Source organism: Atta cephalotes (genome assembly GCF_000143395.1).
Source record: "Atta cephalotes unplaced genomic scaffold scaffold00002, whole genome shotgun sequence".
In the NCBI taxonomy this organism is placed as follows: Eukaryota; Metazoa; Arthropoda; class Insecta; order Hymenoptera; family Formicidae; genus Atta; species Atta cephalotes.
The window spans coordinates 1,547,804-1,560,658 of NW_012130066.1; the positions used below are offsets into that span (position 1 = coordinate 1,547,804).

Sequence of the window (12,855 nt, forward strand, 5' to 3'; positions counted from 1 at the left end):
AAAGTATCTCTTATATCTCTTATAAAAGTATCTCTTATATCTCTTATAAAAGTATCTCTTATTTCACGTATAAGTCCTTTAATTTGTTATGTAAACACGTTACAAAGTAAACAAATACACATACAAGTATACAAGTAAAACAAATTTATCATGAATTGTATAATTACAAATCGATAGCGTAATAACTAAACTATAATTACAAGTGATTTATAATTACAACTTACAAAAATATATTAGAGATCTTTAAAAATCGAGAATCTTCGATTTATTTAATCTCTATTTAGTTCCAATACTTACCATATCATTAAGAGACACATCCTATTTGCTACAATAAATAAAATTAATTTAGCAGAGAATTTCACAGAATTATCCGTCAGTCTATTTTCTTTTTGAAGACATCCTGACCGATTACCGCTCGCCAGAATAATTTTTTGAGTCCATAAATTATCAGAATTAAACTCAATATATAAAACAGTACGACATCCACGCTGTAATAATGGAACACGCTCATGTACCTGAAATATTATATTTAACTTTATACTTCATTTCCTCACTTTGATCGGCAATATATTTAATAACGTAATTTAAATTGCAATAAATTTTGTTCTCTCGTTAAATATTCGTTATAAAAGAAACAAGATAAAATTTCTGTAGACTCTATAATTCACAAGAATACTACGTAATAGTTTATAAAAAATACTCCATATTAATTATTTACATTCCAGATCAAAAGTTTAAAAAACTTTAAATAAAAATTAACATTTTTACGTACTAAAATATTTATAATAATATTCTGTCTTCAATCATAATTTTTCAGAAACATCTAATAACTATCTAATAACAATTATTTGATCTATAGAATTATTATTCTTAAATTCTTGGCTTTGGAAGGTAAGTGTTTTACAATTTAAATGAAGAATTGTCAACGAATCTTTCAAAATCTTAGCAAAATTATCCGAACATTGCTATACTCAAATGAGTATTCGTAATATTCACATGCATATTTATTGTAAGAAATCGGTATGTTTAATAATAATTATTTAAAAAAATGATATTACCGAATTGAACTTTTCAAATGATCAGCTCCGTCATATTTGGCAACGTGTTCGACCCACCACGTGGCTAATTCTCCAGGACCGATCGGAAGATCACGTAATAACGCACTTCTCTTTTTAGCCGCCTCTCTGTACGAATTATTGTGAAGTGCGGCGACTTTAATTATATCTTTGCGAAGCGCACTAATGGATATACCAGCCAGATCCATTACCAAAGCGTAACCCAATTTTTCTGTTAAATAAGCACACAAAAATACAACAATCTTGCATTAAATCTTGCAATCTTGAATTAATCGTATAATAAATTCTCTTTACTTCGCGTAAAATTCATCTAAACTTATATAGTTTTCACTTTCCAGAGACGCTCAAACCATTTTCTTCGCTGCACATTCAAGGCTTCTTTCACCAACCTTTAAGTTAATCGATAGTCAACTCTCACAGAAATGCTAATAGCAATTTAATCAATCAAAACTTCTCCTCTCTCTGCCTTTTTTGACAAACTGTTCAGTTCTCACGTTGGCAATCGTTAATGATTGAGTTAATTATTGATTAGCGTTAATTGGAATTGGTAAAAGAACCCTTATTTTAACCGACGATCAATTGATTCTACTTGACTCGGTCCATTTCTACCGCAATATACATTAACTTCAATCTCAATTTAATTTACTCCTTATATATATTCCTTTTTCTAATTGTTAAAATTAGAAGAAAATCGAGATTAATAAAAAGTTAAAGCTACTGAAATAAAAATTAATCTACCTACATTGGTAGAAATACATTTTCTCTCATTTTCTGTCATTCGTTTGGAAGAACGAAATTTGTCAAAAGCCTCGACGATTATTCTCGATTATTATATCGGGCTCAGCAGAGCAGAAGGCCGCCGATACGTGCCTCAGATATAAAGCGAATGGATTTACCAGCTTGTGCCGCATTTCCATCATGATCGCAGAAGACTGGTAAGACCAGAGTCGGTGCACCGTGGTAAGCCGCTTCGTGCAAAGATAGCAGTCCGCCGTGAGAAACGAAGGCACGTAGCTTGGAATGACCGAGCAGCTCCTGTTGCGGCCACCAGGCAGCTGTCCTCACATTCGCCGGTAGATCCTTGATCTTGCTACCGTCCCACTTCCATACGACATTGTACGGTAGCGTGGAGAATACCGCGAAAAAGATCTGCCGTAATGCCTCCGGCATCCCAGAAGCTCGTACCGACGATCCCATCGAGACAAACACAAAACCTGTAAAAGTTTGTTCAACATTGCGGCACATTCCGGGAGACTTTTATTGCACGTTTACTCCAATTGAATAGCGAGTCCTCAGAAAATAGAAAACAATACGTTGCAAAAATTACGATGCCAATCCTTTTGATATGGTTCTTATACGAAACAGTAGAAGAGTCATCGTTATGCTTCAGTTGATAGAATTTTATATCTGATACTTTTACATTAAGAAGAGCCGTTATATCTGATAAAATTTATTACAAAAACATATATTTACACTCTCAAAAAATATGGGAATTTTTAGCACCATGTGGTGTTTTTAACATGTATAATTCTTACATTTCTTTTCCTTATAGCTACAATAAATTTTTTCAATTTATTGAATCTTGTTAGGTACACTAAAAATATGAATGTGGATTTAACGTTATAGAGTTTGAATCAATATCATGGAGTTGCTATAAATTGGTATTGATATATTATAAATACGATAAGATAAATACCGCATGGTGTTAAAGCCACAACCATTTTTTTATAATAAATTCGTTTAATTGTATTACACTAGATTAGCTATAAGCTATTATACATGAAATTAATAAAGCTAATGTAAAAGCATAGACATAATTTAAACGATTATCTAATAATGTAAAAGCATAGACACAATTTAAACGATTATCTAATAATGTAAAAGCATAGACACAATTTAAACGATTATCTAATAATGTAAAAGCATAGACATAATTTAAACGATTATCTAATAATAATAATATTATCACATTACTTAATATAAATAAATGTATTATTTCAATTGTAAAATTTGATCACAATAGTAAGTCTCACTGCATTTAGATATTTTATATAAAACAGTCTTCAATATGCATTAATTTAGTATAGTGCGAATGATCGAACTGATCATTGATGTATATAACAAGATTCGATGAATTGGAACAATTTATTTCAGCTAAAGAAATGTTAGCTACAATTAAGTCTGATCTGTAATGTGTACTCTTTATTTTCTGTTTCTTGCTTTTTCCCTCCGTGTAATCGTTTTATCGACGGTTGTATTTCTTGCCACGTGTTTTTTATTTCTTTCGAAGTTCGTTAACTTTTATCTCTCAAACGACAGGAAATGAAAAACCGGATAAAAGACAAGCTGTAACAAATAACAAAAGACAACAAAGAGAAAACATAAAGCACATTATAGATCAGGCTATAGACGATAAAATAAAACATCATTTTGATCACATGAACGGTTCAGTTACGAGATGTGAAAAGGTATTTCGAGACGTTTAGCAACTATTGAGAACAATGCAATTCGTGAAGCTGAAATGCGAAATTAGGAAGTTACCGCGTCGTAGAAAGGATTCTAAGTCGGAGCTTAATTGCATCGCCGGTCTGCAGTGAAGGCACGCCACGTTTACGACGTTCGACAAATAGGGCACAGAATCGCCCACGCTATAATGACTGTTCTGCAAAGTCAGGGGGACCTCCGCCGTTAGGCTGTGCAGATCGTTGGGTATATGATTGCCTGTCAAAAAACGAAATACGACACGGTCATTGGGACTATATGAGTATCTAATTATAAATAAAGATATACGATATTAGCATACAATTGGCTGCATCGATATATGATTCGATGAATCAGCGGGGGCACAATGGCCGAAATTGAATTTAGTGCTCACCGAGGTATCTCTGGAGCGTTGGCTGAAGATAAATCGAGAGCGTGAACCAGTGCATAATTTTTAGAGTGAGCAGAGCCGCTGCGTTCAGGACTCTCTGGAAGAAAGTCATGTCCTGCGTGATCGCTTTACCGAAATACGGTGTCACTGACCAAGGTGATGGATTGCCCTGTCGCATAATGGACCCGCTGTACAGTGCCACCTGCAAGATAACATCAAGTCGTTCTCATTATTCGTTAACAGCAACGTTGCACAGTGAAAGCAAATGGCTTTAATGAAGCAAAGGTATCAGGTTTTAGAAAAGGAAGAAAAAAATTTCTTATCGTTATTTCACCGTTATGCAAACTCGTTTTATCATTTTGTTGCATGATGACGTCATCATAAAGAAAGAAATAAAGAAGAAATTGATACTAACTAAACTGGCTAACAATTTCCTTAGCGCATTAAAATTGTTTTAACATACTGAGAGAAGCGTGTAAACTGTTTTACGATGTTTTGAGATTATTTCACACTTTGTCATATTCGTTACACACGAGTGAACAATGTGATATTCACTATTTACTTTTCATTTACACGCGGAAATATCGGAATACAGTACTTATAAAAATGTTTTTCACATTCCGCTGGAATAATCATGGATTCAATTGCGTTTTTTCTTACGATATTTCTGAAGACGACGAAAAGATTAAGAGAATAGGACAATTCTATTATATTATCCATTCTCTTGAGAATCGGTCCTTTAATATTAAGAATATGTATTAATTAGAATTTTATATTTAAAGATTTATATTCAACTTCTTTCATACACAAGAAATAATGCAACCATATGTATAAATATTTAACTACTAACCGGGAACTAATTATTCAAAAGTCAATTTTTTATTTATATTAAAAAAATGCATTATATTATGAAATCCGCAACGGTAAAATAAAGTCTATCGCTGCATGTGTTGCAACGCTTTTATGTCATATATAATATGATATGTATATTGTATAATATACACACGGAAAGAACGACTTTGTTGAGATATTTACAAATTTAGCTTTGTAAATACTTTAAAAACAAGTCTGAAAATAATTTTGTCAAATCATCAAAATAATTAGGTGAAACATTTATGACAATGTTGCAAAAAGTTTTAACAATTTGCATTTAGTAAACAGTTTAAGTGTCCTACATTTATTTTGATGATTCAAACAAAATTATTTTTAGACCTGTGTCTAGTTAAATTTTTATATTTCAGCAATTTCAGCCGTTCTTTCCATATTATGATTGAGAATTCTATTCTATGGTTAATATTTCATTTGTTGTACGACAAATTTTTCAAGCGTATTAATTAGCTGCAAGATAAAGAATTTTAAGAAACTCGAGAACTTATATCTATTCTGCAAATTAACATGCTTGAAGAATTCGTTGTATAACAATGACAAATGAAATGTTAGCCTATTGACTACATAAAATTGAGAATAATGAAAAGTTTCTGGAAAAACTCAAGAACTTTTTTAAAATAATTTAATTTAAAAGGTACTTTCAAAATTGTCAATAATGAAAAGTAAAGAGAGGACTTATGAGAGTGACGCGCTATCAACGTTGCGCAATTTTGTGTGTACAGTCAAGAACTTTTTTATAATATAAACCTGCAGCCAATTAACATGCTTGAAAAATTTGTCGTACGACAAATGAAATATTAGCCTATTGACTACAAGATAGAAGATTTCTAGAAACTCAAGAACTTTTAAAATAATTTAATTTTAAAGCACTCGATATTATCAATAATAAAAAATAAAGAGAGGGCTAATGAAAATAACGTGCTATCAACGTTGCGCAATTTGATGTGCACAGTTTAGAAACTTTTCTATAATCCTGCAGCAAATTAACATGCTTGAAAAATTTATAGTATTACAAATATTAGCTAAAAAATATTTTAATAAAAAATATCTCAATAAAAATGTGCGCGACAATTCTCTATTATATACAATAATTCTCTACCGCCATGATTTTTATATGGATCAATTTAACACAATATCATTTATCGGTTTCGAGTAAAAGTCCAAATAGGCTGTTATCGTGGCAAGAAAACGAGGTATAACGAAAATCGAAATATTGCAAAGAGTCCCAAGCGCTTCTTGGCGAAAGGAATATTACCGTATTCAACATTATCGTCGGCACATTCTCGCCATGGAGGATTCCCAACATGCATTCGGGATAAGCGCCGTCAAGCACCGCGACGTCCCATCGAATGTGCGGATCGCCATTCGGTTTTCTCATACTGGCTATCGACGACGCGTCCTGGAGTAAAGCCTCGCATGACTCCCAGGCGTATCTCATAGCGTCCCACGGTGATACCGGAAGCTCATTCCGGAACCTGGCTCCCACTAGGTCCCACTCAGCCGTGAAATTCTCGACATAAGCCTGTCGTGAGACACGAGCGGTGAATATGTGCGCGCGATACAATACATAAATCCGTTAGCTTGCGTGATCGTTGGATTATCATTAGCCCGGAAACTTTCAACTTCCGTGTTACAATATTACGTCGTAAAACTTGTTTGTCCTCGGAGCTGAACCTCCTCATTTTTAAGTATTATTATGACAATTTTCCGGTCCTTCATTACACACGATGGATCATTCGTGTCCCGAGTTAACTTTCATCACTTTGACAAATATATAAAAATTGTTAAGTCATTCTTAACATCTTTAAAAAATATTTATAAGTAGGGCTGGAAAAAGTTACTTATAAGTTTTAAGTTACCTTATATTCATTATAGAAATTGAATACAAAAAGTAATAATAAATTAGAGCAAATGATAAAATATAATATAAAAAACAAAATACGCGAATTTATTGTATTCCATTTTTATAATAAAAAAGTAACTTATAAGTAACTTTGGAAAATAACTTTCCCAATCGTGTTTGTAAGGTTGTGCATTAAAAAAATTGTATATAAATGTTATAATTAATTACATAATACTCCTATATAATTTTCCGAAGAAAAATAATGTGCAAGACAAAAAGTGACCCAATCATATGTACCCAAGATAAAGATAATTTAACATGAAAAAAAAAAACGATATCGTATGTTTACTTCTTCTAAAAAATATAAATTACTTTGAAAAATTAAAATCGAGTAGAAATGGAATAGAGAAATAAAAACAGAAGTAAAGCAGACATTTCAAAAGAGAACTTTACGAGCAAAAAGAAAAAAAACTCAGGCGATACAAGCCGACGACTCTAGTAAATTACTCGGTGTGTAATAAAATTAAATATGAGTCAAGAGCCAAATTGGAAGAAAGAAATGGCGCGCGTAAAACGCGGCAAAAACCCCGCGGGGGAGTTCGGAATCCGTCAAAGCATGGGGAGAGACGACATGCGTAGTAGATCGTAAATCACCTCGAGGATCGACGGCACCAGTTCGTGAAGACCATTATTCGCTGCGGGACCTGGGAAAGCGCTCAGCAGCGTGACGTTATGCCCCCGTGACCTCAGACTCGTACCAAGGGCGACGAAGGGCACCGTATGAGACTTGGTACCACCCATAGTGGCCATCAGGACATTGTAGCCCAGCAGGGGCTCGATCAGCAAGCTGAACCCCAGGAGGAGCTGATAGAGACCGAGTCGATATGCGACACGCGTCATCCTCAGGATATCAGCTTGTCGACTCGATCAACGATGGCAAATGGATTCTCGCGTAACGATTCTCTTCTTTTTACGCGCCGCGACAGAATATCAAGATCGGTCCTTCAACAGACAATTGTCTCGCTATCTGACATAATTTTTTTCTCTTTTTCTTCTTTTTTCCTTTTCTTTTTTATCACGAACGATCTCCGTCACGTTCGAACGCGCCCTGCTTTCGTCACGAACTTCTTTCGTGCATCGGCGAAGCGAGAAACAGCCTGCAGGAACCGAGGTGAATTCGTATTCTTCTCGGAGCGTTTCCGGTCGGGTAAACGGAATGATACCGGCGGGAATACGGATCTCTTACGCTCCAATTCGCGGTGGAGAATCGATGGATCGTTGTCGGTGCAATCCTGTTGTCGATCACCCCGTGCGAGCGTATCTCGTCTGATCGATGCTTAGCCGCGTTCTTACGACTGAGGTTCCTCACATCCTCCGTATCTTTCCGCAAATCGATTTGCTTGAATATAAATCGGAATAACTAAAGTTCGTGCTCTTTCGAGAACGAGTAACGAAGATTAAACTTCATTCAAGTAAGATGCTTGTTATTAATGCCGAAAAAAACGAGATTTTTTTCTATGATAAATTACGTCCTTCATTTCTTCCAATTCTCATTCGCTTTCAGCAAATAAATGGCTTCGAAGCTGATTTTTTGTTTTTATACACATTTCGTGATTTTATTCATCCAATTCCCCGCTAAAATTGTTCATAATAATCTTCTGTAAGAGAGATGAGATTCTGTCAACAGACGATTTCTTTTGATCCTCGAGTGAAAGATTGACCGTAGATAATCTTCTCTGATCTCTTTTTCAGCTGAGAAAATAGAAAATTACCGATCATCTAACAAAGCTTTCTCTCTCTTTCTCGATACTCCTCTATGTAAATAAAATTGTTTGTTGTATGCAAATCTGCATAACAGAATCGCAATCTTCAATATCTTTCTAATATTGAAATATTGAAAGTTTTTAATGATGAAGCTAAAGAGAGTTTGTAATACAAAGGCTTTATGGAGTTTAATCTTCAAACTTCTACTTACGTCTTCTTCTTAGCATCTACTAGCAAATAACAGTTGTTAACTGATAGCATGAGAAAATTATCATAATTTCATAGAGATAATGCTATCAAACTTAAATCCTCTGTTTTTTATAAGTTATAAGTTAGCGAATAATATTATCTACAATTGTATATACAATATAAATCTCGTCGCTCTTGGAGGACAAAAGGAGATAAAAGTTGAAGCTTCATGTCCTGACTGCTTTTTCTTGCTTCAATTGTTTCATGTTTAATATTTTCTTTCTTTTTAAATTTCTGCAGAGTTCAACTCTTACTTGAAATATCTTATCTCTGTGGAAAGCATCGTGAAGTATTATTCTACGAAATTTCCATTTGTTTTTCTAGCAGTAGTACTTTATATCTTTCGCGCAGTCTCGCGAAGAGCACCTTTCTACCAAGTATGATGGTTCCCCTTGAATCTTTTTGCTCCTAATAACTCTCCAGAAGCTTCTTAGTTCGTGGTCTCGCGCTGTCTTTATCTCAGATCCGTTCCTTTCTCTTGAATCTCTCAATTCTTAGTTTACTTCAAAGTGCTCTCTTCGATTCGATATTCGCTCGAGTAGAGCTGACAAAGAGAACAATGACACACAACTTTTCGCTCTGTGGTCTCTCGACTTTTTAAACGTTGTTTTGCTGATTTCTCACGACATCGTGTGTCGAAATTTGAATGTCGAGAAGAGACCGCCCGTCATTTTGCTCAATTATCTTTCCCTTTCTCCAGTTAGGTGAAGCTCTCTTGATCCTTCCTTTCCTTCCTGACCTTCTTTACCACTTCACGCGATTCTTGGTGGGAATATCGTAGCGCCCGTTAGTCTTGATCCTCAAACTGTACAAACGCGGACGACTTTCACTAATAACGTATGACTCGTATGCACGATCGTCGGTCCCGATAATCCGATTCTAAGAATCGAAAGATCAATGCCACCTCCCGCGTCAAGTATCATTTATCTTTATTCGAAATCTTCGACATTAAAATATATTACTTAGCAGCACAGAGTGCATATATATACTCTGTAATATTTTACGAACAAACCATTTCGATATCATTCAGATCGAGATGCAATTAATTCGTTATCTCTTAATTATTAACCGTTGATTTATCCAATAAGACAGCCTGTAGTTGCAGTTTCTCTTATTGTAGTTTAATATACTTCTTGCAATAATTTATCATTGAATTTGTTCACGTCTCGCAAAAAGTTTGCCGCTTGAGCGCCACGCACTTCCTCCGTCAGATTGCCCGAGAGTAATCTCTTAAAAAAAAACCTAATAAACTTATTGATAATTATACGTTGTAGTCATCGATATAAAAACTTTCATAACAAAGTACCGCGAGAAGAATAAACCTTCGATATTATGTCAATTGGTTCTGTTAACAAGAACCATACACTACCGCAATAATCGATCGAGTTTTTATCAGCCTCCTTTACTTTTTTCCGAACCGTCAGCGGATTTTCGGTTACGTAGCCAACCCAGCGGAACTTCTTCGTCCCGACTTAGACTTGTTACGCGTCACGATTTTCACGTCCCGCTCTGGAATCAAAGCGGAATTGGAATCGACGTCCTGTACTCGGAAGCGCGGACAGACCTTAAAAGCGGTGACAGACTAATATTTTTCGCTCGCGAAGCTCGCGGTATCGCCGAGCGTGAAAGTTTGACTGTGCCAGCAGCAGCTTTAATGATCAGCTGAGCTCTAGAGAGAGAGTTTTGCCTCCCACCAAGACGTTCCTCGTCGTCAGTCGCACGTCCGAGGATGTTTGGGCGCACCTACCTCGGAGAAGTGGACATTTGATAAACATCTCGTCGACTGCGAAATTTTATAGCTATATGATTGACGAAATGCTGTGGTTGTCGTATCCACAAAATTACTTCGTTAAGTAATGCCTTGTTGCGTTTTGAGGACAGCGATGTCATATCTAATGCCATATCTAATCATCTCTAATGCCAGTAAATTCGATTACTATTAAAAATTATTCAGCTGCAAATTCGCCAATCAACAATATTATTTTACTTAATGTAATAACATTGTTTATTATATTTTAGGAGATTCAGGTGAAACTATTTCACAACATTTTTTTATATATATTGTATGTGTATAGTGGATAAGGCTATCTTATCAATTTTAATTTTAAAGTAATATGAAAACTTATGACAGCAAACAATATCTGTTTAACGTGCTTATATACTATATACATTATGCAATCATGATTGCTCTTTGAGAGTACAAGCACGATCTTTAAATATTTAATACGTGCAGTTCTCAGAAACATAATTATTATTGCACTTGGCACGTTCATTGTAATCGTGGCGCATTGTAACGCCCTTTCACGAAAACCCGCATGAGGAACGCGTGCGTTTTTCACAGAAATAAAAACTCACACATTTTGTGACGATAAAGAAGGAGAATATCTTTCTTCTCAGGAAAATACGAACGTGAATATACCAGACTATTGCTCAGAATTCTATTTCCAAAACAATACATCTCCAGGGAAAGGATACATGCTTTACGCTTTACTTCACGTAAAACAATAATGGGCTGCGAAAGATTTTAGTGCAACAGCACAATAAAATTATCGCGAGAAATAGATGAAAAAGCCTTGCTCTGCTCTATCTAATCTAAAGAAAATTGCATTTTTTTTCGCTTTATTTTGGGATCGTGAAGGATCAAACTGACGCACTAAAGCGATTATCAGCGATGCGATCGCAATACGCCTCTCTCTTTTTCCGTTCACTCGATTTGCATCGATTCTACATGCAATTATTTACATGACTTAGTCATTTCAAATATTTCCATATATAATAAGTTCAACTTTTTATCACCTTTTATATTTATAAATATATTGAGGAAAATCAATTCATTTAATAACAGGATGTGGTTAAAATAGTCTTGTTTAAATGCATGCATGCTATAATTAAACGTAATTTTATTATCCATACTGTAATATGAAATTTTGTACAGTTTATAGACAATCTTACGGCTATAATTTTATTGTTTTGATGTAATTTCCACTTGGACATTATAGGCTGCTTCTTTTTCGATACGTAACATCTTTTTATTACAATACTTCCGCTGTTATTAGATATATTGCGGAATTATGATAATTTACTGTTATGTAACTCATGATGTGTTCGTAATTCCGTCATTTCGAAATCCCTTGTAGTCTTTACCTGTGTATGTTACTCTCTAGGTCAACGATCGTCTTTGACCGGGAAATTGCAATATCAGGAATGCGCGATATATTGCGAGAGACAAAAAATCTCGCAAATGAAAGTAAAATGATAAAATTTTAAAAATTAACACAAATTTTACCAGTTTGGTTATAATGTAATACCAAATACTGTTGTGCTTGCATAAATAAGTTCTGCTTAAACAATAATTTATGTGCTGTATTTATTTAATTCAAATATCAAATGTAAATTAAATTAAATTAAATTAAAACGTTCAAAATTAATCTATCTTTATTGTCATTAATCTATCTTTATTATCAATTAATATATATATATATTTTGAACGGGTCATTAAATTTAAATTTGTCTAATTTCGTGATTTTATATTAATATTCATTGTTGTTAATTATTTATTACAATTAATTATTAATTTATTTATTATTGATTATTTCACTATTTATTTCTTACAATCATTTTTTATTTATTAAACTACTGTTTTTGTCGATTTGCAAGAATAGATTTTGCAGATCCGTGCATTAATACATTAGTACATTCTGCTTTTCCCTATTAACGCTGCATATAAATCAGCGAGAATCCCGTCGTATCCCATCATTGATCAAATTTATCTCCTACTATTTCTCGACGCGTGTAACACAATTATTGGATCGCGAGCGCAGCGTAGCGCATCGTCGAATGAATCCATGCGATTAAAGCCACGTAATTGGAATCGCTTCACGAATTATCCCATCAGAATTCTCACAGCCTCCCATATTAAATCAACACTCACGTCTCTCGTGGTTCTTCCACTTTACGATTATTTACTTGCGAAGTGACCGCGATCCCTACAAGGCTAATTTTCACGCGAAGGACCGTACGGTCGCGTTTCACGGATCGTTAAATCGCCAAATTGCCGCAAACCCGATTTTATGAGGTCGGGGCCGGGTCTCGTGCACACACACACACACACACACACACACACACACACACACACACACACACACACACACACACACACACAC

General features: G+C 34.6%; 1 protein-coding gene across 1 annotated transcript; it reads right to left on the bottom strand.

Annotated features, from left to right (window-relative positions):
* Nucleotides 1-373: 373 nt before the first annotated feature.
* Nucleotides 374-7,489, bottom strand: LOC105619733 (2-hydroxyacylsphingosine 1-beta-galactosyltransferase-like). Its single transcript, XM_012201255.1, has 7 exons — nt 7,334-7,489; nt 6,092-6,358; nt 3,952-4,150; nt 3,618-3,797; nt 1,973-2,290; nt 1,059-1,287; nt 374-515 (listed from the first exon to the last, which is right to left on the bottom strand). Exons 1-7 carry the CDS (start codon nt 7,487-7,489, stop codon nt 374-376), a joined length of 1,491 nt encoding a protein of 496 aa, XP_012056645.1.
* Between the last annotated feature and the right edge of the window lie 5,366 nt (nt 7,490-12,855).